The sequence below is a fragment of the Notolepis coatsorum genome, assembly GCF_963971535.1.
Source record: "Notolepis coatsorum genome assembly, chromosome: 10".
Lineage (NCBI taxonomy): Eukaryota > Metazoa > Chordata > Actinopteri > Aulopiformes > Paralepididae > Notolepis > Notolepis coatsorum.
Genome location: NC_140174.1, coordinates 5,421,157 through 5,445,635, shown reverse-complemented (window position 1 = coordinate 5,445,635; position 24,479 = coordinate 5,421,157). Strand labels below are relative to the sequence as shown.

Below are 24,479 nucleotides of genomic sequence, written 5' to 3'. Positions count from 1 at the left end.
CTCGGGGGTAATTCCAACACTCACTGGCGTTGGCTGTTATCCGCTCCACAAATCAAAGCACCCAAAGCAAATAGATATTCCATGCCGTATAGGCTCAGCGGTCGTCCGGGTAGGTAATCCAATGTGCAGGTCCACTCGTCCTCGCCCAGAACTCCTCGGATGAAAGCACCACGCGTGGTCTGCCCAGCCTGGTTAAGACTCTAGATAACGCGAGGAAACGATGGGGGTGCTGCTCACTTTAGAACTTTAACCGAACGATGCACCATACATAATAGACTATTATTACTTAATAGAAATACGTCCCACTCGACGGTACAGTGCCAAACTATGACAATTCAGCTATGAATTTACACGAGGTCTCAATGCCTATTCTGGGGCCAAAATAGGCCATACTGCACCACACGTGGGTCGTGGGTGAGGCTTCACGTCTGTTACTAGGTTGGAGGGTAAAGGACTAATGGACTAAAAGAAAGTTCTACTTTACTTGCGCCCTATTTATATGCACGGTGAACAAATAGTACCATTCGTATTTCGGTAGCCGTATTCCTACGCGGAACCGGGGCTAGTTGGGACATGTTCGTCGGCACTATTGAACTTGACTCAAGGGGCCTGTCTGCTGGCGCCAGGTTCTTGTCCAATGAGAGAATGAACTATTATGGGCTGTAGTAGACTAAAGGGATATTCAGTGTATATGTACAAAGAATATACAAGGGATATCAAACGATATACAAATACTATTAAATATATATCCATAAATAAATATATATATTCGGTTTAATCTGATCCTTCACAACAAATGCTGTCAAAGTTAACGCGGTATTAACGCGTTATCGCCCGATTCTATTAACGCCACTATTTTTTTTAACTCACGATTAACTAAAAAAAATATATATATATAGTATAGAGTATATATATATATATTTTTTTTTACTAGACTTCACTCTCACTATGCTCTATGTTTGTTTCTGAAGTGTGTGTGTGTGTGTGTGTGTGTGTGTGTGTGTGTGTGTGTGTGTGTGTGTGTGTGTGTGTGTGTGTGTGTGTGTGTGTGTGTGTGTGTGTGTGTGTGTGTGTGTGTGTGTGTGTGTGTGTGAGAGATATAGAGAGAGGGGGGTGAGAGAGATGAGGAAGGGGCAAGAGAGAAAGAGAGCTGGGAGAGTGTGTGTGAGAGAGAGAGAGAGAGAGAGAGAGAGAGAGAGAGCGGGGAGGGGTGAGTTCTCAGCCCTTGTGTGGGTGAATGTAACAAGTTCCTAACGTTTTCTTTCCCCTATTATTTCATGCACACTTTATTCATTGTTTTAAATTATTATTTTCTTTCTTTCTTTCTTTCTTTCTTTCTTTCTTTCTTTCTTTCTTTCTTTCTTTCTTTCTTTCTTTCTTTCTTTCTTTCTTTCTTTCTTTCTTTCTTTCTTTCTTTCTTTCTTTCTTTCTTTCTTTCTTTGCATCACTCTGTTTTGAATTTGATGCAAATTTGCAATGCATGAGGGAGGGTCATCCTTTTGTGTTAAATGGCTGCTTAAAGCTGCTTGTTGACTCGCGTGTTGATAAGAGTATTAAAACTTGGAACTTGAAAAAGATCCGTTTAAGGTAGATTATTTTTATTTTTTTAATGCGAATAATTTGCGATTAATCGCAAGTTAACTATGGACAATCATGCGATTAATCGAGTTAAATATTTTAATCGATTGACAGCACTAATAATTATATATATTAAAAAATGTAAAAGGGCTGTACAACTGTGGTCGAGTATACAAGGCATCCCTACAGACCCCCTATGTTGCACCGAAGGAGTGACATCATCACTGGCTGAAAATTATTCTGCAAAAAAAAAAACACGCCACACAAACAATCTGGTCGAATTACGACCGACAGGATTTGATCATTGCGTACTTACTGTCCACATCTGGTGGGGGGACAGTGGATCGGGAGGTATAGAGCAGTCGTCTGGTAATCCGGAGGTTCCCGTGGGTTCGATTCCCACTCCTCCCCGGGCAGCGTGTCGAAGTGTCCTTGAGCAAGACACTTATTAACCCCTAACTGCTCCCGATGAGCAGGTCGGCACCTTGGCATGGTCGCCTCCGCCGTCGGTGTGTGAATGTAGTGAGTGAATGGGTAAAAATGTGAGGAACAAAATTGTAAAGCGCTTTGGATAAAAGCTGCTATATAAATGCACCATTTATCACTTAACCCTTTCACTGCCACACTACAGAAGGTTCACCTTGGTTGTGAAAGGGTTAACCCTTCTTCTGTCGTGTCACAGTGAACAGATTAACCATTTGGTAGTGTGGTAGTGAAAGGGTTCAGAAAAGCCAGTGTCTAAACGTCTTGACCTCGCTGAGGACAAAACATCCAGAGGAAAGACTCCGTGACGTAGAGATTAAGACTCCCGCCTCCGTAAGCACACGTCAGTGTTGTGCTACTCGAGTCGGAGTCCTATTTTTGGGGTTTTCTTTTCGCATATCTTTGGGTTTTCTTTTCGCATATTTTTTTTTTGCGTCTTATGCTTTAAAGGTGCTGCTAATATAAATCAAATGTACTCACTTAGTTACTCACTAATGCTTTACAGCCAGGCGTTTGTTCTAGTGCACAGGCTCAACACGAGACCGTTGTCGTGACTCCTGACCTCTAGGTTTAAGACCACTGGGTTTAGCTCCACCATAATACGCATTAGCCAGCCAATCTAATTAAACACAGATCAGCCAGACAGCCTAATGAATGAACACGCCTTCTTTAGTTGTCACAGTGCTGCCATTGGTTGGTAACGGCAAGCCACGTGTGTGCGTGTGCGTGTGTGTGTGTGTGTGTGTGTGTGTGTGTGTGTGTGTGTGTGTGTGTGTGTGTGTGTGTGTGTGTGTGTGTGTGTGTGTGTGTGTGTGTGTGTGTGTGTATGTTTGTTAGTAAGCGGCCATAGGAGGGAGACAAATACCAACTGTACAGTTTAGGAGGGACCAGCATGATAGTAGTTTAATTTGACGTGTGTGTGTGTTTGTGTGTGTGTGTGTGTGTGTGTGTGTGTGTTTGTGTGTGTGTGTGTGTGTGTGTGTGTGTTCGTGTGTGTGTGTGTGTGTGTTCGTGTGTGTGTGTTCGTGTGTGTGTGTTCTCCTCCTCCAGGAAGGAGTTTGCGGAGATGATGGAGAGATATGGGACCAGGCCCAGCGTGACGCCTACAGAATGGATATCTACAGCACAGCTCGGTGACCTCAGGCTGACCAATTAGCCTCTAATCTCCGACTCACACACAATGGACTCATCCAAAGCCACGCCCCCCTTTTTCTTCATCCTCCAATCGCAACTGTTGCTTTGTTTATCAGAGGGTAACCTCGTTCCCAGTTGTATCTCCTCCGTGAGATAAAGCCTGGTAAAGAACTACTGCCGAAAGTGTGTATGGGGTAGAATTTCCGGTGTATGTACTTCCCCTGGAAGCTGCCTCCGAACAGACCAAACTTTTCCCGAATCCTGTCGGCAAACAAGCTAGAACGTCCCGGTCATGTAGTCAATTATTCAGGCACAGCCATTGCAGTGGCTCAAACGAGGAAATATTGTGCACTTCACACGTTTCTATAATTGTTTTGTCGAAACCGGAACGCCTGTAGCCGGTACTTCCTGTACTTCCGTTTACACACTTTAGGAGGCATATCTTTACCAGCCTAATCGGAGGGCAGCGACAGTTGTGATTGGAGGGTCAAGAATAGAGGGTGGGGCTTGAAATAGTTTAAATTAATGTTTGATCAAATGGATGGGTCGCCATGATGAGATATCTAGACCCCCTCGCCAGTCTAATAACAGCTTTAAAAGTTTTAGTTTTAGCCCCACACATTTCATGTTCTTTTTACTCCTTTACTAGTTTTTATGTTCTTCTACATTGTAGTGCCTTGATATTTGTTCCACCAATATAAAGCACCCCTACAAATGTAATATATTATTATTATTATTATTATTATTATTATTATTATTATTATTATTACATTACATCCTCCTGTACGAGTCTGAGAACATTAATTTAATGAGAACTAATTTCCCTCTCTATAGACACTGTTATTTATGAATATGTAGACTCACTGTTAATTAACTCATTCTCTGCCACGCTGTTTCCGGGATATGGCTATGCGCTGCCACGCATTACACCAATGGAGTTGGTCACCTTGTTTGCAGGGCTATAACTATATTAATTCTATGTTATAGCTATGGATGCAATACTATGGCCCATTTGACATCGAGTATCTATCGTTCAAGATGTGAAAAAGATAAAAAATGTCCATCCATACATTCCCGTTTTATACAGTGGTGAATATAAGTATGGTTTTAGAGCGGTTTAGGGTAATTCCTGGGAGGCTAGTAATAGCCCGCGACATGTATTATACTTAATCCATTGGCATTTCGTCCCTACACAGGCTACAATAAAAAAATTCAAATGCATATGATCGGATTATGTTCCATCATGAATGCATGAAAGGGGGGGGGGGACGTTTCTGATTAATTGATTGTCAATAACGGCATTCGTTAGTTCAACAACATACGCTGATCAGGGCGATGGCTATGAAAACAAGGCACAATCAAGCTGAAATTTACATTAAATTGCTCTTACCTGTGGCCGGTGGGATTCCAAAAAGAATATTCCAATTATTTGATTGCCATCTGGTAGATCGTATGTCCATCGGGTGAAGCCCTAGGTTCAGGTTATTAGAAAAGTCCGTCCCGACCAATATAATGAACGCACAGCCCAATACACAGAGTTTCAAAGGAAGTGCAATACCGGCCGCATCCTACCAGGCGGCGGTATTGGACTTTTGTGATCTCAGACTCATTCCCTATGATAACACCAGGCTCCCTGGATGGATAATGAATGGAAATAGCGAATAAAAGAAGTAACGATCAAATAACGAGTATACTCGTTGTTGGCGTTCAACGATTGGCGGCCAATAACGAGTTTAATCGTTGTTGGCAGAGAAAGAGTTAAGTTGTAAGTGCAGGCATTGTTATGACTACTGTATACAGTAGCTTATCTTTTAAATGTATCTTTTAACTGTATATTTGTAAATCTTACACTTACACTATATTATATTATATTAATGGTATATTCTATTGCATTATATGTGTTATGGTTTGTAACCGACCCCAATCGCACAACACAAGACAGGTATGATGGTTTGCCAAGAAACAGATATTTATTTAGAACAGGGAAAAAGGGCACTGTCCCTTTAAGGGAGAAAACACAAAACACTGGAATAACACAAGAGGGGAAGGTAAAGTGCCTTTAAGAGGCGGGCAGGAAAAGGGAACACTATGGGAAGGTAAGGGAACGCCTAAGGGAAGGTTAAGGGAACGCCTAGGGAACAGAGGAACTAGAGACTAGGAGAACTAGGGAAAGAGGACTAGGGACTAGGAGAACTAGGGATAGAGGACTAGGGACTAGGTGGAACTAGAAGGGGAGAACTTGGGACAGAGGGGACTGAGGCCCGCGGAGGCGGGCTGGGGAACAGGGAGGAACTGGGGACAGAGAACCGCGGAGGCGGGCTGGGGACAGGGAGGAACTGGGGACTGGTGGGAAAACATCTGGGCCGCTCTGCAGAACAGAGGAGAGGGTTAATATTCAAAGGGAACAAACAAAGCAGATGCAGAACAGTCCAAATAACAAAGTAACAAAGTAAATACTATCTTCGTGTGAACAAACACACAGTGGGAGATGAAATGTCCAAAATAATATCCACGAGAGAACAAAACAGAGTGGGAGATGAAATGTCCAAACTAATAACTAAGTGAGAACTAAAGGAGGCAATACGCTGGGTGAGTGACATCACAATCAAAACTCACCCAGGCGTATGCGTAATGGTGCAGGAACAGCAGCGGGACGAGGGCAAGGGGCATTACGCTGAGTGAGTGACATCACAATCAAAACTCACCCAGGCGTATGCGTAAAGGTACAGGGACAGCAGCGGGAACGGGGGCAAGAGGCATTACGCTGAGTGAGTGACATCACAATCAAAACTCACCCAGGCGTATGCGTAAAGGTACAGGGACAGCAGCGGGAACGGGGGCAAGGGCACTACGCTGAGTGAGTGACATCACAATCAAAACTCACCCAGGCGTATGCGTAAAGGTACAGGGACAGCAGCGGGAACGGGGGCAAGGGCACTACGCTGGGTGAGTGACATCACAATCAAAACGCACCCAGGCGTAAGCGTAATGGTACAGGGACAGCAGCGGGGCGAGGGCATCGCCACCGGGTGGCTGGCTGTCCGAGCCGAGGGACAGAGTGCTGGAACAGTGGCGGTGGCGAGGGTGTCGTCCACCGGGTAGCCGACTGTCGGAGCCGAGGAACAGAGTGCGCGCCACACCTTGGTGTGCGCGTCGGAACAGTGGCGGTGGCGAGGGTGTCGTCCACCGGGTAGCCGCTGTCGGAGCCGAGGAACAGAGTGCGCGCCACACCTTGGTGTGCGCGTCGGAACAGTGGCGGTGGCGAGGGTGTCGTCCACCGGGTAGCCGCTGTCGGAGCCGAGGAACAGAGTGCGCGCCACACCTTGGTGTGCGCGTCGGAACAGTGGCGGTGGCGAGGGTGTCGTCCACCGGGTAGCCGCTGTCGGAGCCGAGGAACAGAGTGCGCGCCTCACCTTGGTGTGCGCGTCGGAACCGAGAGACGCATCTGGTGCGTCTGCGTGGAGGAGTGTGCCAAGCAGGAAGGTCTGGAAGATGCGCGTCGGCGCGCTGAGGTCTGGAGAGCGTGCCAAGCTCGAAGGTCTGGAAGATGCGCATCTGTGCGCTGGTACGGAGGAGCGTGCCAAGCTCGAAGGTCTGGAAGATGCGCGTCTGTGCGCTGGTACGGAGGAGCGTGCCAAGCTCGAAGGTCTGGAAGATGCGCGTCTGTGCGCTGGTACGGAGGAGCGTGCCAAGCTCGAAGGTCTGAAGTGGAACACTGGAATACCTCCCGTAGAGGATTAGAGAGCGCAGTACAGTGTCTCCCTCCAGGCAAACGGCGGCAGGTGGCGAAGGCTTGAGCGCATCTGGCGCGCTGGTCTGGAGTGGAACACTGGAATACCTCCCGTAGAGAATTAGAGAGCGCAGTACAATGTCTCCCTCCAGGCAAACGGCGACAGGTGGCCAAAGCCCTTGAAGATGCGCGTTGCGCGCTGGTGACTGGAGAGCGTGCCAAGCCCGAGGGTCCGGGAGATGCGCGTTGGTCTAGATGTGCGTCAGGACGAACAGCTGCGCTGGGGTCTGCAGTGGAGCGCTGGGGTGCCTCCCGTGGAAGTTACAGGGAGCGCAGAACAGTCTCCTCCACAGGCTACGGCGACAGCAGACGAAGGCTGGAGCAAACATCTCAAGGCTGGAGAGATCCATCTTACAGCATTGGTAGACCAGAGGATCTCCCGAAAGAGTCTAGATGTTAGAGAATATGACTCAGCATGAATACAACACGACCCCACGCCGAAACGAGGGGAAGAGCCCTGGTATTTAAAGCCCACAGGGGAACTAATTAGCCTGCCACCACAGGTGCGAGAGGTAATTGATAATAGTCCAGGTGTGGCCACTGAGAGTAAACGAGAGTAAAGAACGAGAGGGTGGGGGCTAGAGAGAGTGAGTGAGAAGGGAATTTCTAACAGTAGGCTTTAAAGAAACAGAGAAAAGGTGGTGAGCAGCGGGCAAAACCTCACAGTACCCCCCCCTCAACGGGAGCCACCCGGCGACCCAAAACAAATACAGACAGAGTGGCAGGGGGCAAAACAAGAGGTACTGGCCAAGCCAGCAGGGGAAGCCACCACAAGAGTGGGGCTAGCAAAAGAAACAGGGTCGCCGAGGGGTAACTAGGGTAGCAGAGGGGCAACTGGTCTAGAGGAACTGGGTCTAGAGAACTAGTCTAGCGAACTGGGCAAGAGAACTGGTCTAGAGAACTGGTTTAGAGAACTGGTCTAGAGAACTGGTCTAGAGGAACTGGTCTAGAGGAACTGGGTCTAGAGAACTGGTCTAGAGCAACTGGTCTAGAGGAACTGAGGGGCAAGCAGGGTAGCTAAGGGGTAACCATGGAAGCACCGGGAAAGGGCTAGCAGAGGGAAGGTTAGCTGCCAGGGCACTGATAGCTACAGGGCCTATGCTAGCTGTACTGCTACATCAACATAGAGGCTGCGCAAGCTGCCGGAGCCAGGCTAGCAGAGGGAAAGGGTAGCTGCCAGGGCACTGATAGCTACAGGGCCTATGCTAGCTGTACTGCTACATCAACATAGAGGCTGCGCTAGCTGCCGGAGCTAGGCTGGCAGACAGGGCTGGACCAGCATGAGAGCACAAGCTAGCTGGAAGGACAGTCCTAGCTGTGTGAGAAAAACTGACCTTGCTAGCTGAAAGGGCAGTCCTAGCAGTGGGATAAACTACACAAAAAAGTGGAGGCCATGCAGAGGGACCGGGTTAGCTGCTTGGGCCTGGCTAGCTACAGGGCCTATGCCAGCTGCAAGGCTGCATAAACATAGAGGCTGTGCTAACAGTCGGGGCCAAGCTAGCAGACCGGGGCCATGCAGAGGGAAACTGGGTTAGCCGCCAGGGCATGGCTAGCTACAGGGCCTATGCCAGCAGCAAGGGCTGCATAAACATAGAGGCTGTGCTAGCAGCCGGGGCTAAGCTAGCAGACAGGGGCTCTGCTGAGGGACTGGGTTAGCTGCCAGGGCATGGCTAGCTACAGGGGGGTCAAACAGGGCAAAACGGGAAGCAAACAGGGGAGCTAACCGGGGAGACTAACAAGCTAAACAGGGGAGTAACAGGCTAACAAGGGAGCTAAACAGGACTAACAGGGAAGCTAAACTGGGCAAACAGGGAAGCTAACAGGGCTAACAGGGGAGCTAGAGGGGAGACTAACAAGCTAACAGGGGAGCTAACAGGGCTAACAGGGGAGCTAGAGGGAACAAGAAAAAGAAAAGGCAAACTCAACATACACCGTCTGTGCTGGCTGGGGTCGTCGATTTGGTGGGGTCGTACTGTTATGGTTTGTAACCGACCCCAATCGCACAACACAAGACAGGTATGATGGTTTGCCAAGAAACAGATATTTATTTAGAACAGGGAAAAAGGGCACTGTCCCTTTAAGGGAGAAAACACAAAACACTGGAATAACACAAGAGGGGAAGGTAAAGTGCCTTTAAGAGGCGGGCAGGAAAAGGGAACACTATGGGAAGGTAAGGGAACGCCTAAGGGAAGGTTAAGGGAACGCCTAGGGAACAGAGGAACTAGAGACTAGGAGAACTAGGGAAAGAGGACTAGGGACTAGGAGAACTAGGGATAGAGGACTAGGGACTAGGTGGAACTAGAAGGGGAGAACTTGGGACAGAGGGGACTGAGGCCCGCGGAGGCGGGCTGGGGAACAGGGAGGAACTGGGGACAGAGAACCGCGGAGGCGGGCTGGGGACAGGGAGGAACTGGGGACTGGTGGGAAAACATCTGGGCCGCTCTGCAGAACAGAGGAGAGGGTTAATATTCAAAGGGAACAAACAAAGCAGATGCAGAACAGTCCAAATAACAAAGTAACAAAGTAAATACTATCTTCGTGTGAACAAACACACAGTGGGAGATGAAATGTCCAAAATAATATCCACGAGAGAACAAAACAGAGTGGGAGATGAAATGTCCAAACTAATAACTAAGTGAGAACTAAAGGAGGCAATACGCTGGGTGAGTGACATCACAATCAAAACTCACCCAGGCGTATGCGTAATGGTGCAGGAACAGCAGCGGGACGAGGGCAAGGGGCATTACGCTGAGTGAGTGACATCACAATCAAAACTCACCCAGGCGTATGCGTAAAGGTACAGGGACAGCAGCGGGAACGGGGGCAAGAGGCATTACGCTGAGTGAGTGACATCACAATCAAAACTCACCCAGGCGTATGCGTAAAGGTACAGGGACAGCAGCGGGAACGGGGGCAAGGGCACTACGCTGAGTGAGTGACATCACAATCAAAACTCACCCAGGCGTATGCGTAAAGGTACAGGGACAGCAGCGGGAACGGGGGCAAGGGCACTACGCTGGGTGAGTGACATCACAATCAAAACTCACCCAGGCGTAAGCGTAATGGTACAGGGACAGCAGCGGGGCGAGGGCATCGCCACCGGGTGGCTGGCTGTCCGAGCCGAGGGACAGAGTGCTGGAACAGTGGCGGTGGCGAGGGTGTCGTCCACCGGGTAGCCGACTGTCGGAGCCGAGGAACAGAGTGCGCGCCACACCTTGGTGTGCGCGTCGGAACAGTGGCGGTGGCGAGGGTGTCGTCCACCGGGTAGCCGCTGTCGGAGCCGAGGAACAGAGTGCGCGCCACACCTTGGTGTGCGCGTCGGAACAGTGGCGGTGGCGAGGGTGTCGTCCACCGGGTAGCCGCTGTCGGAGCCGAGGAACAGAGTGCGCGCCACACCTTGGTGTGCGCGTCGGAACAGTGGCGGTGGCGAGGGTGTCGTCCACCGGGTAGCCGCTGTCGGAGCCGAGGAACAGAGTGCGCGCCTCACCTTGGTGTGCGCGTCGGAACCGAGAGACGCATCTGGTGCGTCTGCGTGGAGGAGTGTGCCAAGCAGGAAGGTCTGGAAGATGCGCGTCGGCGCGCTGAGGTCTGGAGAGCGTGCCAAGCTCGAAGGTCTGGAAGATGCGCGTCTGTGCGCTGGTACGGAGGAGCGTGCCAAGCTCGAAGGTCTGGAAGATGCGCGTCTGTGCGCTGGTACGGAGGAGCGTGCCAAGCTCGAAGGTCTGGAAGATGCGCGTCTGTGCGCTGGTACGGAGGAGCGTGCCAAGCTCGAAGGTCTGAAGTGGAACACTGGAATACCTCCCGTAGAGGATTAGAGAGCGCAGTACAGTGTCTCCCTCCAGGCAAACGGCGGCAGGTGGCGAAGGCTTGAGCGCATCTGGCGCGCTGGTCTGGAGTGGAACACTGGAATACCTCCCGTAGAGAATTAGAGAGCGCAGTACAATGTCTCCCTCCAGGCAAACGGCGACAGGTGGCCAAAGCCCTTGAAGATGCGCGTTGCGCGCTGGTGACTGGAGAGCGTGCCAAGCCCGAGGGTCCGGGAGATGCGCGTTGGTCTAGATGTGCGTCAGGACGAACAGCTGCGCTGGGGTCTGCAGTGGAGCGCTGGGGTGCCTCCCGTGGAAGTTACAGGGAGCGCAGAACAGTCTCCTCCACAGGCTACGGCGACAGCAGACGAAGGCTGGAGCAAACATCTCAAGGCTGGAGAGATCCATCTTACAGCATTGGTAGACCAGAGGATCTCCCGAAAGAGTCTAGATGTTAGAGAATATGACTCAGCATGAATACAACACGACCCCACGCCGAAACGAGGGGAAGAGCCCTGGTATTTAAAGCCCACAGGGGAACTAATTAGCCTGCCACCACAGGTGCGAGAGGTAATTGATAATAGTCCAGGTGTGGCCACTGAGAGTAAACGAGAGTAAAGAACGAGAGGGTGGGGGCTAGAGAGAGTGAGTGAGAAGGGAATTTCTAACAGTAGGCTTTAAAGAAACAGAGAAAAGGTGGTGAGCAGCGGGCAAAACCTCACAATATGTCCTGTATAAACTACACAAACTAAAATAGTTTGTCCCTCCCCCACCTTCCTCCACCATGTCAGTGATGGTAGTGGTGGTGGTGGTGGTGGTGATGGTGATGAGGATGTTGATGATGATGAAGGGTATTATTGATGTGCACCACCCAGCTGGTTAAGAACATAATCAATATGATTGTCTTGGTCTTTCAAAGCCTCTCCTCTGACTTCCTCATCTGACGTGCCCCACTCTCTCTCTCTCTCTCTCTCTCTCTCTCTCTCTCTCTCTCTCTCTCTCTCTCTCTCTCTCTCTCTCTCTCTCTCTCTCTCTCTCTCTCTCTCTCTCTCTCCTCTCCCTCTCCCTCTTCGTTCTACCTTCTACTCTCTCTCTGTAGGCAAGCTGACAGACACGGCCTCCTCCTCCTCTTCCTCCAGATCTGAAAGCCCCCAGCTCCTCAGTCCCAAGGAAGGGGTCACCTGCTACACAACCAGCCCCCACACCTTCAGGTACGCTGCGGAGCTCACACCCCTCTTAATGTCCACAGAAAGATGATAACAATATACACACGTTGCATAATGCATACGTGTGGGAGGGAGACAAAAGGATAGAGAGAGAGAAAGATAGATTGAATGAAAGCAGCATGACTTTGTGTTTTTAATCATGTAGGCTTGTAGTCAGACTGTATCCCTCGCCTCTACCCCACCCTCTCCTTTCCCTACTTTCATTCTGATCTCTCTCTCTCTCTCTCTCTCTCTCTCTCTCTCTCTCTCTCTCTCTCACCTTACCTTTACCATCCTTCGTTTTGTTTCTCTTGGTCATGTTACTGTATGGATACAGGAGAACGACGACTATGACCCACTTCCTCCCTCTCTCTCCCCATCTCTTCTCCCCAGTGACAGTGTCATTCAGTTGATATGCGTCTCCAAGGGAACAGGCTTAGGCCTTGTCATCAAGGGCGGAGCTAACCGCCCCGAGGGACCAATGGTGTTCATTCAGGAAATGGTGCCAGGAGGGGACTGTCAGAAGGTGAATGTTGTTCCGCTCCAACAGGTGGTTTCATGTACTGCAGTGCCCAGCAGCGCTGTATCAGAAAGATAGAAAGAGGAATGATATTCAACAAGGCATAAAATATATATATAATATATATATATTAGTGGTGGGACTTTAAATGCATATCAATATTTGATGTGAAAAGCAAAAAATATTCAATTCAAGCTGAGAGGTGGATCTGGAAAACATAACTGTGGTAAAGCTTAGGTGGTGTTTCATATAAGGACTCAGACAGCGTGGCCATTTCAAGTAACGTCTTTATTCATCTAACACAACTGCGCCTGCGCCACGCCTTACAGCAACAGCTATGGATGCCCGTAAGGGACATCCACTACATCTCCCCTTCTCCCAGGAATAAACCTAACCTCCTCAAGTATAAACATCCTCCAGTATATTCAGACATCTACTACAGACATCCATTACATCTCTCCTTCTCCCAGGAATAAACCTAACATCCTCAAGTACAGTATATGTTGAAATACTCTAAAGAGAACCATAATGATGTAACATTACATAACATCCCTGCACAGATAATACAGGTAAGTGCCTTCTAGCTGTAAGGTGAAGCACTCATTTTTCTTTTTCTTTTACTGAACGTAGTCCTTGAGCCATTCTGGCGGCTTTATCTGCCGTCTCGGAACGTCTCTCACTTTAGTCTCTGTACTCTCTCTCTCTCTAGTCAGGGCGCTTGGCGCTATTTCCTCCTCTGTTGTTTGCTCCTCCTGTGGAGTCGGTGTCTCTTGTGGCTCAGGGAGAGCTTGCAGATGAGCCCTGTTCCTCCTCACCACCTCTTCTCCTGCCCGGACCACATAGGAGCGTGGCGTGTCAGCCTTCCTGAGCACCGTAGCTGACCGTTTTGAAGTGGAGATCCACACCGATTGACCCGGTCTCAGTTCCGGCCTCTGTGTGGCCCGGTGTCTCTCATTAAAGTTCTGCGTCTGTCTCAGTTTCAGTTGGTAGTCCTTTTCCTGAAAGGCCTTCGTTTTGGGCCATTGTGGTTTCAGGTGGGCAGGCGCCTGTGGCAGTGGGGAGCGGAGCTTCCTGCCCATCTGGAGCTCAGCAGGTGATGGTCCATGCTGCAATGGTGTGACTCTGTACGCTAACAGTGCCCTGTGTGGGTCTTCATTCTTACTCAACAGTGACTTAGCCGTCTTGACAGCTCTCTCTGCCTCTCCATTGCTCTGGGCAAAGTACGGGCTACTTGTCACATGAGCAAAGTCATAATCTGTGGCAAAGGCGGCAAATTCCGCTGACGCAAACTGTGGACCATTATCACTCCGCAGGACCTCTGGGACCCCGTGTCTGGAGTACATGGCCTTTAACGCCTCGATCACTCCTTTAGTTGTGGTAATGGGGGTTTTCTCTATTTCAATGTACCTTGAATAGTAGTCTACTGCTAACAGGTAGGTGGTGCCCTTTATGTAAAACATATCCACCCCTACCTTTTGCCACGGCCGCTGAGGCAATGCCGATGGCATCATTGGCTCTGGATGCCGTGTCTGACTCTTCACACATGTTTCACACTGTGTTACTACCTTAGCGATCTGACTACTTAAGCCCATCCACCACACTGACTGCTCTGCTCTCGCTCTGCACTTAGATATCCCCATGTGTCCCTCATGTAAACGTGCCAGCATTTCTGTTTGCAAAGTCTCTGGTACTACTATCCTCCGTCCTTTCATTTAAAGGCCTCCTGCACCGTATAGCTCACTCTGGTAGATCCAGTAGGGCTTTAGCTGCTGTGGCAGTTCCTCCTGTCTTGGCCACCCCTTTTTGCACTGCTGTATAAGCTGTCTGCAGACAGAGTCCTTTTGCTGTTCCTCAGCAATCTGTTGCAGCTTTGCCTTAGACGCTGGTAGGCCCTGCTGTACTGCCTCAACAAACACCTGTGCTTCTCCTTCCAGCTCTCTTTCCTCCTCTGTCAGTGTGCGCACATTGGGGCCCTTGATAATGCATCTGCCGTTATCAACGCTTTCCCTGGGACATATACTATGTGGTATGTATATCTCAGTAGTCTAAGCCTAAAGCGCTGGATTCTTGGGGGTAAGTCATCTAGTGCCTTCGTACCTAACAGAGCCAACAGTGGCTTGTGGTCGGTCTCTATGGTAAATTGAAGGCCTATTATATACGAGCTGAGCCTTTCGCATGCCCATGTTACTGCCAGCGCCTCATTCTCCACCTGGGCATATCTCTGCTCTGTGTCAGAGAGACTGCGTGAGATATAGGCTATATATCGGGCGCCACTCCTTGTTGTCCTGCATTTGGGTGAGGACTGCTCCCACTCCAAAAGATGATGCATCTGCAGACACTCTTGTCTTAGCATTTGGTGTGTACTGTGCTAGCACCCTATCTGAGGCCAGATCAGACTTCACCTTTTCAAAGGCTGTCTGCTGCACCTCTCCCCACACCCAGGCATTCTCTTTCACCAGTAAATCCCGTAGTGGTTTGGTAGTGTCGGTGAAAAGAGGTACAAACTTTCCCATGTATGTGGCCATGCCCAGGAACCGTCTCACGTCTGCGACATTTTGTGGAGCGGGCATGTCTAAAATTGCCCTCACTTTCTCTGGGTCTGGCGCTATGCCCCCTGCACTGACTTTGTGGCCCACGAACACCAACTCTGTCTGTGCGAACACGCACTTTTCATTTAGGGTCAGGCCGGCTTCCTGAAGCCTGGATAGGACCGCAGTGAGCCTCTCATCATGCTGGGCCCTATCTACGCCACATACCAGCACATCATCTGCGTGGCATATTATGCCCGTCAGCCCGTCCAAGAGCTGCGACATGCGCCTCTGAAAATGTTCTGGACCAGAGCTGATCCCGAACGGCAGGACATCGAAACAGAAGCGGCCACATGGAGTAACAAATGTGGTGAGCTCTCTGCATTCTTCTGATAGGGGAATCTGCCAGAACCCTGAGCGTGCGTCTAGCTTAGTGAAGATCTTTGCCCCATTCAATTGAGCCAATGACTGCTCTACCGATGGTAGTATGTGTCGTTCTCTACATACCGCCTCATTGAGTCTAGTCAGATCCACGCAGATCCTGATGTCTGTCTTGTTGGGCTTTATCACGGGTACCATACCCGCACACCACGGCGTTGGCCTTTCTATCCTTGAAATTACTCCCATTTTTTCCATTCTCTCCAACTCCTCCATGACTTTGTCTGCTAGTGGTATAGGCACCCTGCGTGGAGTAGTGAGTGCGTATGGTACTGCATCCTCCTTCAGGCGAATGCAGTAATCCCCCTCTAGCCTCCCCAGGCCTGCAAACACTGTGGGGAATTTACGCCTGAAAAAGTCCCCTGGGTCCTCCAGTTCATCAACCCGCTCTACCAGTCGCAAGGCTTCAACTGCTGGCAGACCTAATAAGGGTCTGACTAAAGAATCTACTACAAATACCGGCTGGGCAACCGTTCCACTTTTGCTCTTGAGCTGGCATATGACTTGCCCTGCTACCTGCAGCACCATGTTATTGGGCCCATATAGCTTCTTATCTGTTGCCATCAAGGGGCCGTCTCTGCTATATTTATATAGCCTGGTGGGGAAGCAGTGACTGCTGCTCCTGTGTCTATTTTAAAAGAGATCACTTCTCCATTGAGTTCTATGTCTGTGTGCCAGCCAGAGACATGATCCTTCACTTCTCCTAGAAAAAGGGTGTCCTGTTGTAACTCTCCCTCCTCTAGCATCTCATACACTGGCTGTGCGAAACGGCACACTGCAGCAAAATGCCCTGTCTTGTGGCACTTTCTACATTCTGCATTGCTAGCTGGACATTCTCTCCAGCTATGGGGGGAAAATCGACCACATTTCTGACATTTTTCTGTGTTTTTGACTGTCTCTGTCTGTCTTGTTCTGGTATACCCTGTTTGTTTGTGACCATATGCCTCTTTCTTTTTGAATGGACGAGAGATCGCATCCACCTCTCTCCTTTCCTCTGTGTGTGTAGCCCCGCCCCGCATCACAGTCTGTTGCTGCTTCACCGTTTCCTGCTGTTTCACTTGACTGATAGCCTTGTTCAATGTCATGTCAGCGTCTAGCTGCAGTTTCTCTGAAAGGGCCAGGTCTTTTATCCCGACAATAATGCGATCCCGGATTAACTCCTCCCTCAACACCCCAAAGTTACAGTGTTCTGCGAGTTTATGCACTGCCGTTATGAAGCTATCCGCGGCTTCCCCTGGCTCTTGTTTACGTACATTAAACTGCGCACGCTCGAATATGACGTTATGTCGCCCTACGAAATGTTCTTCCAAACACGTAACCACAGTTGCATATACAAGCCTTTCCTGTGCACTCAGCTGAGTAGCATTTAGAATGTCCTCCGCTTCATCTCCCATGAAGTATATCAGCGTATTGACTTGGAAAGCCTCTCCCTTCCTCTCCAGTCCCGATGCAACGCGATATCTGTCAAACCTCCGGATCCATCTCGGCCAGTTCTTGCCGTCTGTGCAGTCAAACTTCTCCGGTGCGCTGACATGGAAACTGTCTGTCTGCGCGCGACCTGCTGCCGGTGCTGGTGGCGGCGCCCTTGCTGCCGCTGGTGCCCCTTCGCCGTCCGACATAGTTAGCTAACGTTAGCTGTTGTGCTATCTCTTGTAATAGCCTGTAATATCTCTCTCGCCGCTTGACCAGTCTCTTCTCTTCGTCTCCTAGGTAACGGGTTAACCCTTCTGACATGGGTTGAACACTTCTGACACCATGTGGTAAAGCTTAGGTGGTGTTTCATATAAGGACTCAGACAGCGTGGCCATTTCAAGTAACGTCTTTATTCATCTAACACAACTGCGCCTGCGCCACGCCTTACAGCAACAGCTATGGATGCCCGTAAGGGACATCCACTACAATAACGGTTCCATAGCCTGAAGTCTTCTAGTCATACAGGTCCAAAGTTTATAAAGATCCCACGGAAAATGAGTATTTCACATAGGTTTTTGGTAATGTGTGCACCGCAATAATTCAGTGTAATTATCCAAAATGGCCGTCCACTGCCTTTTATTTTTCGCCTCTCGAGTCAAAACAAAGCGTAGGACTTCCTCGTCCGAACGAAATATGGAGGTGACAATGGGTCACAACAAATATGGGATGATTGTCTCTGTGTGTGTATTGCGTGTTGCAGGACGGCAGACTGCAGGCGGGGGACCAGCTGGTGTCCATCAACAAGGAGTCTCTCATCGGGGTGACGAACGAGGAGGCCAGGAGCATTCTGACACGCACCAAACTCAGGTCAGCTCCCCATCCATCCATTTAAGATTAGACCTGTTTTCCCTGCTTCCATGCAGTCTGCAGCTCACTCACTCACTCACTCACTCACTCACTCACTCACTCACTCACTCACTCACTCACTCACTCACTCACTCACTCACTCACTCACTCACTCACTCACTCACTCACTCACTCACTCACTCACTCACTCACTCACTCACTCACTCACTCACTCACTCACCCACCCACCCACTCACTCACTCACTCACTCACTCACTCACTCACTCACTCACTCACTCACTCACTCACTCACTCACTCACTCACTCACTCACTCACTCACTCACTCACTCACTCACAGGCAGAGATGATGATGTTGAATCAGAGAAAACCCAAATGGCGGGTATATTTATTGGGAAAAGGGAGAATGCGGTAACCAGGTCCTTAGACAGTCCAGGGAGTGGGCGCACAGACGGGTAGTAGGGATGGGACTTTCTAGCAAAAGTGCTATTCGAAAATTCGTGTTTCATAATATCGAATATTCGAATATTCGCCCCCCCCCCCCCAAAAATGATATTAAAACAAAAATGATATTAATTATAATTTTTTATTTTTTATTTGTATCAGCTGACCGGCAATAAATCAAAATGACACCATTCACCATCGTAGCCTATAATAACAGCACTGCATTGGCCTATCAACCAGCTTTAATAAACACACAGAAACAGTAGCATGTGCATCTTTTTGATCAATTAGGCTATGAAAATTAGGCTGCCTCTAAATATAAAAAGGAATTAAATAAGAATGTTTGCTTCAAAAAAATAAAAAAAAGCATTTTATAAAAAAAATTAAAAATAAAATATATATATATATATATATATATTCAATTGTAAAAAAAATGAAATTGATCTTAATAACAGAAATGACTATTCGAATATTCGGTCCCATCCCTAACGGGTAGTCAGACGAGCGGGGCGGTCGTAGCCGGGAGCAGGTTCTCAGAGAGTCCAGGAGATTCACACGGAGTAGAGTAGTCAGGTCATACAACAGGAATCCAGGACACACCTGCACCCCATCCTGTACTTAGGAGAGAGAGAGAGAGTGAGAGAAACCAAGGGTTATAGAAGACGAGAAGCGGCGCAGCGGACTAAGCGTCTGCCCACCACCACAGAGACAGCGGGATCGAATCCAGCTGCGGTGCCTCCGGCTTGGCCGACCGTCCACTCCATACTAACACAATTGCCAGTGTTAGAGGGTGGGAAACCCGGCGAGGGTGGGTCCTGGTCGTTGTAAAACAGCGACTCCTACAGTTCGGTCGGGGCGCCTGCACAGCGAGGGAAGGATCTAGGAGGGAGGTAGTGTGACCTTCCACACGTTACACTCCCCCAGTGAGAGTCCGCGCTGCCAGGTGAAAAGAAGCGGTGGGCTGGGTACACATGTGTCGGAGGAAGCATGTGATAGTCTCCGCCCTCCAGACTGACGGTAGGGGGTAGAGTGCGCAACGACCAGGTAGGGGATTGGGAATTGGCATAACGACTAACATTGGGATGGGAGAAAAACGGAAAAAAGAAAAGAGGAAAAAGATAATAAAAAAAAATTAAAAAAATTAAAACAATCAAAATGACTTTACTGAATACTTTGTATCAAAGTAATTAGTTATGTCTACGTAGAAACGTAATCTAACGTTTTAGGAGGACAAAATAAAAAACACATTGCATGTTTGGCAACGATTGGATTAGTAACTGTAATTTGATTACTATTTTGGAAATGATAAAGCCTTACTTTAATAGTATAATAGTAATAAAGTTACAGTAGCTTACGTGACTGTCCCCAACACTGTCAAACCGACGTCCCAAGCCTTTCTCTGTCCTCTCTGTCACACTGTGTGCAGACCAGACCCCGTGGTGGAGATATCCTTTATCAGACGGAGGGCGTCCCTTACCCCCCGGTGGTGGGTCCCTCATCAACCTCCACGGGCTGAGCGCTGATACTGTGCCCCAGCTGAGGTCCCCAGGGCCATCAAAGTAATTAGTTACGCTACTAGTTATACTTTTGCTGGAAGTTGTAAAGCCTTACACATTTCTTGTTACTGATAAAGTAATAAAATCACGTGTTACTGCGCAACACTATCGTCCCAACAAGCCTCTCTCTGTCCCGTGTCACACTGTGTGCCCAGACCAGACCACATGGCGGAGATAAGACGGAGGTCGTCCTTAAAACCCCCGGTGGTGGTTCCTCATCAACCTCCACGGGCTGACCGGTGATACTGTACCCCAGCTGAGGTCCCCAGGGCGATCAACGTAATTAGTAATTAGCTACTAGTTACGTTACTAGTTACGTAGTTTCGCTCCCCCCCCCCCCCCCTTCAGAAAAGTTACCTACGACCTGTTGAGCTTCTGATGTTAGCTGTCCAGATGTCAGCTGTGGTGAAAAAACAAAGTCTACCTCTCTGTAGTGTGGCCTTCAAATTAGCTCCCTTCGCTGCATATTCCATCCTTCATCTCTCTCTCTCTCTCTCTCTCTTCTCTCTCTCTCTCTCTCTCTCTCTCTCTATCTCTCTCTCTCTCTCTCTCTCTCTCTCTCTCTCTGCATGTGTGTGTGTGTGTGTGTAGCCAGCAAACATTGTTGGCAGCTTGACATTGTTCTTTGTGGATATACCAGCGACGAGCCTCTCCAGACCTTCTCCAGACCTTCTCCGTTCACGGGGTGCTGTTTGCCCTGATCTTAGATCCAGTTGCTGTTGTTTTTCTGGAGTACATCCGTCGCTGGCACTGGTATAGAGGCTTCCCTGTCAGCATCAGGATCTTTTTGCATCAAGTTTCACATTGTCATGCTGCCGTGTCAGATGCTTCATCGAATTAGATGCCGTATTTTTTGCGATTACGTTACACCTCTTCCTCACCCACATGCTGCTTTTTGGCTGGTAGCTGACGTGACCTTGCCCGGGCGCACACGTCATCTACCGAGGACCACGTATAAATGCAATCTAACGTTATAAGAGGACCCAAAAAAAAACCATCATTGCATTCTGGCAACGATTGATTGATTGATTGAAAACTTTATTAACATATTGCAGAATTTGATTTGATTTTATTTGATTTTATTAGGGATCCCCATTAGCTGGTGCAATATCAACCAGCTAGTCTTCCTGGGGTCCACACACAAAAAAAACATACAAAAACAATTATTATTGCAAAACAAAAGTATTAAAAGTCAGTACTCAACACACAATGCATAATGAAACTAACAATTAAGATGGCTAAAATTACATGCAAGCACAGAAACAAAAAACAAAAAATAAATAAAAATACTTTACAGTGTTAAAAACAATTTAAGATTATTTAAAAAAGTTAATCTACTGTAAATGCAGCAGAGGTTTTGAGGCAGGTTAATCTAAAGAGTTAATGCTCTAAAAATAAAAGATATCCTTAAAGCGCTGGTTCTAGGACCTGGCAATTCAAGCTGCCCACTACTGGAACCTCTAGTGTAATGCTCGTGCACAGTATTACTAAAAACAACCTGTTTATGTATAAAAAACTGCTCATGACCAACTTGAACAGCACAAGTATAAGAATGGGTACAAATAGTACTTAAGCATTACATCACGCGCAGGAGTGGTTTGTGAACAATAAACCATGCCTAGGGGTGGTTGTTAGGCCCGAGGCGCAGCCGAGGGTTGTTAGACCCCCCTAGGCATGGTTTATTGTTCACAAATCACGACTGCAAGTGGTGTAATGCTTTTATACAACTGCCACATTCATCCAACCTTATTGCTATACAATAAACACACATTATTCGAAGATTTATTGAAAAAACCATCCGCCAGAGAAAGTAGTTCCCACAACAACAAAAAAGACAAGTTGCCTCCATGTGGAAGCAGCTCGGAAGTGCATCCAACCAACTAACACATCCAACTGTGTGTTATTGGAATGATTGAGAGAAGTTGCCTCCATGTGGAACCAGCTCGGAAGTGCATCCAACCAACTAACACATCCAACTGTGTGTTATTGGAATGATTGAGAGAAGTTGCCTCCATGTGGAAACAGCTCGGAAGTGCATCCAACCAACTAACACATCCAACTGTGTGTTATTGGAATGATTGAGAGAAGTTGCCTCCATGTGGAAGCAGCTCAGAAGTGCATCCAACGGATCCAACAAACTAACACATCCAACTGTGTGTTATTGGAATGATTGATTGAACATTTTATTACCAGATGCAGAATGGGTACAATACAGTACGGCTCAATACACACAATTGTTAAGGGGATGCAGACCTACTTTCTATATAACTTCATTCTTAGATGCTTCTATAGAAAGTAGGTAAAACAAATTAAAAGGTTTTCTTTGCCCTATAGGAAAAAAAAAGTTTTCTTCGCCCTATTTTTTTATTTATTTTTTTAAACCTACTTTAGAGGGCCTAAACTTAACCAGTTGGAAACCAGGCGTACAGTAATAAAATTTGCAATCAACCAATCAATCAATTCAATAGGCCATGCTCACTTAAAACATCGCAACACCCAGCTCTCTCTCAGTCTGACTCTCCTCCGCCGTTGCAGACAGGAGTGTGTGTGTGTGTGTGTGTGTGTGTGTGTGTGTGTGTGTGTGTGTGTGTGTGTGTGTGTGTGTGTGTGTGTGTGTGTGTGTGTGTGTGTGTGGTGTGTGTGTGTGTGTGTGTGTGTGTGTGTGTGCCAGACAGTGTGAGAGTGAGCTCTCCAGTCAGGGGAAGGAAGAAGAAATTTAAAATAAAATTGCAAATAATCAATCAATCAATCCGCGATTTTTCTTTGCTCTACAATGACAAATGACCCATCAATTACATCATCCAACATTGTTTAAAGCAGTGGTTCCCAAAGTCGGGGTCGCGACCCAAAGGTGGGCCGCGAGCAGCCACGGGTGGGCCGCGAGATGATTTAAAAAATAAATTTGCATGCCGTTGTATAAAGCTCAATACTAACAACTGCTAAGAGGATGAAGACCAGAAAAAGACTTTCGTCTTGTTTACATAAGGGTCCTCCATTTTCAACTATACAAGACATTTATGACATACAAGACATACAAATATATGGTACTATATATGGTACTGTGTAAAAAAAAGAGATCATAAAAAAATATATACATCCGAAGGGAAGAAACTGTACATTGGAGGGGGGGTGGGGGGGGGGGGTATTTTTACATTACCGGGGCCAGTTTCTAATTGCAGCCACCCGTAGGTGCTCTTTGAGAGTGGTTTTGAAGGTGGGTAGGGATTCACATTCCTTTATGGCTGTGGGTAGGGCGTTCCACATTATTGTGGCATAATTGCGAAATGTGTTTAGTCCCTTGTTTGAGCCGAATCTGGGTTGAACATGATTTGTGGAGCTCCCTCTGGTGTTGTGGTCGTGGACTTCACTGACCTTTGGGACGTTTTTCGACAGGTACATCTTAGTGGTGTAGTGTATCTTGTAGACCAGGCCCATTGCAAGTTGCTGTACTCTGTCGTCTACTCTAAGCCATCCGAGATTGTTAAAAAGATTGACAAGGGTGAGGTGGGTTCTATAGGAGTAAGGCCAAGCAGTAGTCTGACCAGTTGTTTTGTGATGTTTGTAGCCTTGTTTTAGGGCCTTTTTAGGGCCGATGTAAGTTAACACAGTAACGCAGTGTTACTTGGATTAGTAACTGTAATATAATAATGACTCTTTTGGAAATTGTAAAGCCTTACATTAGTAATAAATAAAAGTAATAAAATCACAGTAAGTATGTGTTACTGCGCAAACACTATCAACCGATGTCCCAAGCCTTTCTCTGTGTCACACTGTGTGCCCAGACCAGACCACATGGCGGAGATAAGACGGAGGTCGTCCTTAAACCCCGGTGGTGGTTCCCTCATCAACCTCCACAGGCTGACCGGTGATACTGTACCCCAGCTGAGGTCCCCAGGGTCATCAAAGTAATTAGTAATTAGCTACTAGTTACTAGTTACTCCCCCCCCCCCCCTTCAGAAAAGTTACCCACGACCTGTTAAGCTTCTGATGTTAGCTGTCCAGATGTCAGCTGTGGTGAAAACTGGCCTTCAAATTAGCTTCCTTTGCCGCATACTCTGTGTAACATCTCCTCGACGATATACCCAGCGACGAGCTTCTCCAGACCTTCTCTCTCCGCTCACAGGGTGCTGTTTGCCCTGATCTTAGATCCAGTTGCTGTTGTTTTTCTGGAGTACATCCACCGCTGGCACTGGTAGAGGCTTCCCTGTCGCACAGTAACACAGCGTTACTTGGATTAGTAACTAGTTAGTAATTAGTATTAGTAATTAGTAATTTTGGAAATTGTAACGCCTTACATTGGGGATGTTCGATATTGGCTTTTTTATCGATACCGATATACCGATATTGTCCAACTCTTAATTTCCGATACCGATATCAACCGGTATCAACCGATACAGATATATGCAGGGTTTCCCCCCCAAAAAAAAACGGAATAATTTCAGGTAATTAACATTACATATCTCTTGTCGTGGAATTAACACAACATTATGCATACTTTTGACAATAAATAAAATCTGAATTAGTTCTTACTTGCTTGCCTGGGTAAATAAAGGTTAAATAAATGTCCAAAAAATAAATAAATAAATAAATATTCTTTTTATTGGATTGGACCGATACCGATAATTTCCGTTATCACATTTTAATGCCAATGTCTATCGGCCGATAATATCGGTAGGCCGATAACATCGGACATCCCTACCTTACATTACTCGTCACTGG

The 24,479-nt window shown here is 47.9% G+C and overlaps 1 protein-coding gene across 1 annotated transcript in view; it reads left to right on the top strand.

Moving 5' to 3' along the window:
- The window catches only part of stxbp4 (syntaxin binding protein 4), a gene marked incomplete at both ends in the record, with an annotated part of 209,606 nt that overhangs the window by 30,284 nt on the left and 154,843 nt on the right, over nucleotides 1–24,479 (top strand). The window contains 5 exons of the mRNA XM_084322321.1: nucleotides 3,112–3,194; nucleotides 11,891–12,002; nucleotides 12,390–12,522; nucleotides 17,656–17,762; nucleotides 19,631–19,690. Coding sequence (XP_084178447.1) covers nucleotides 3,112–3,194; nucleotides 11,891–12,002; nucleotides 12,390–12,522; nucleotides 17,656–17,762; nucleotides 19,631–19,690 — 495 coding nt within the window. The remainder of the gene's footprint in view (nucleotides 1–3,111; nucleotides 3,195–11,890; nucleotides 12,003–12,389; nucleotides 12,523–17,655; nucleotides 17,763–19,630; nucleotides 19,691–24,479) is intronic.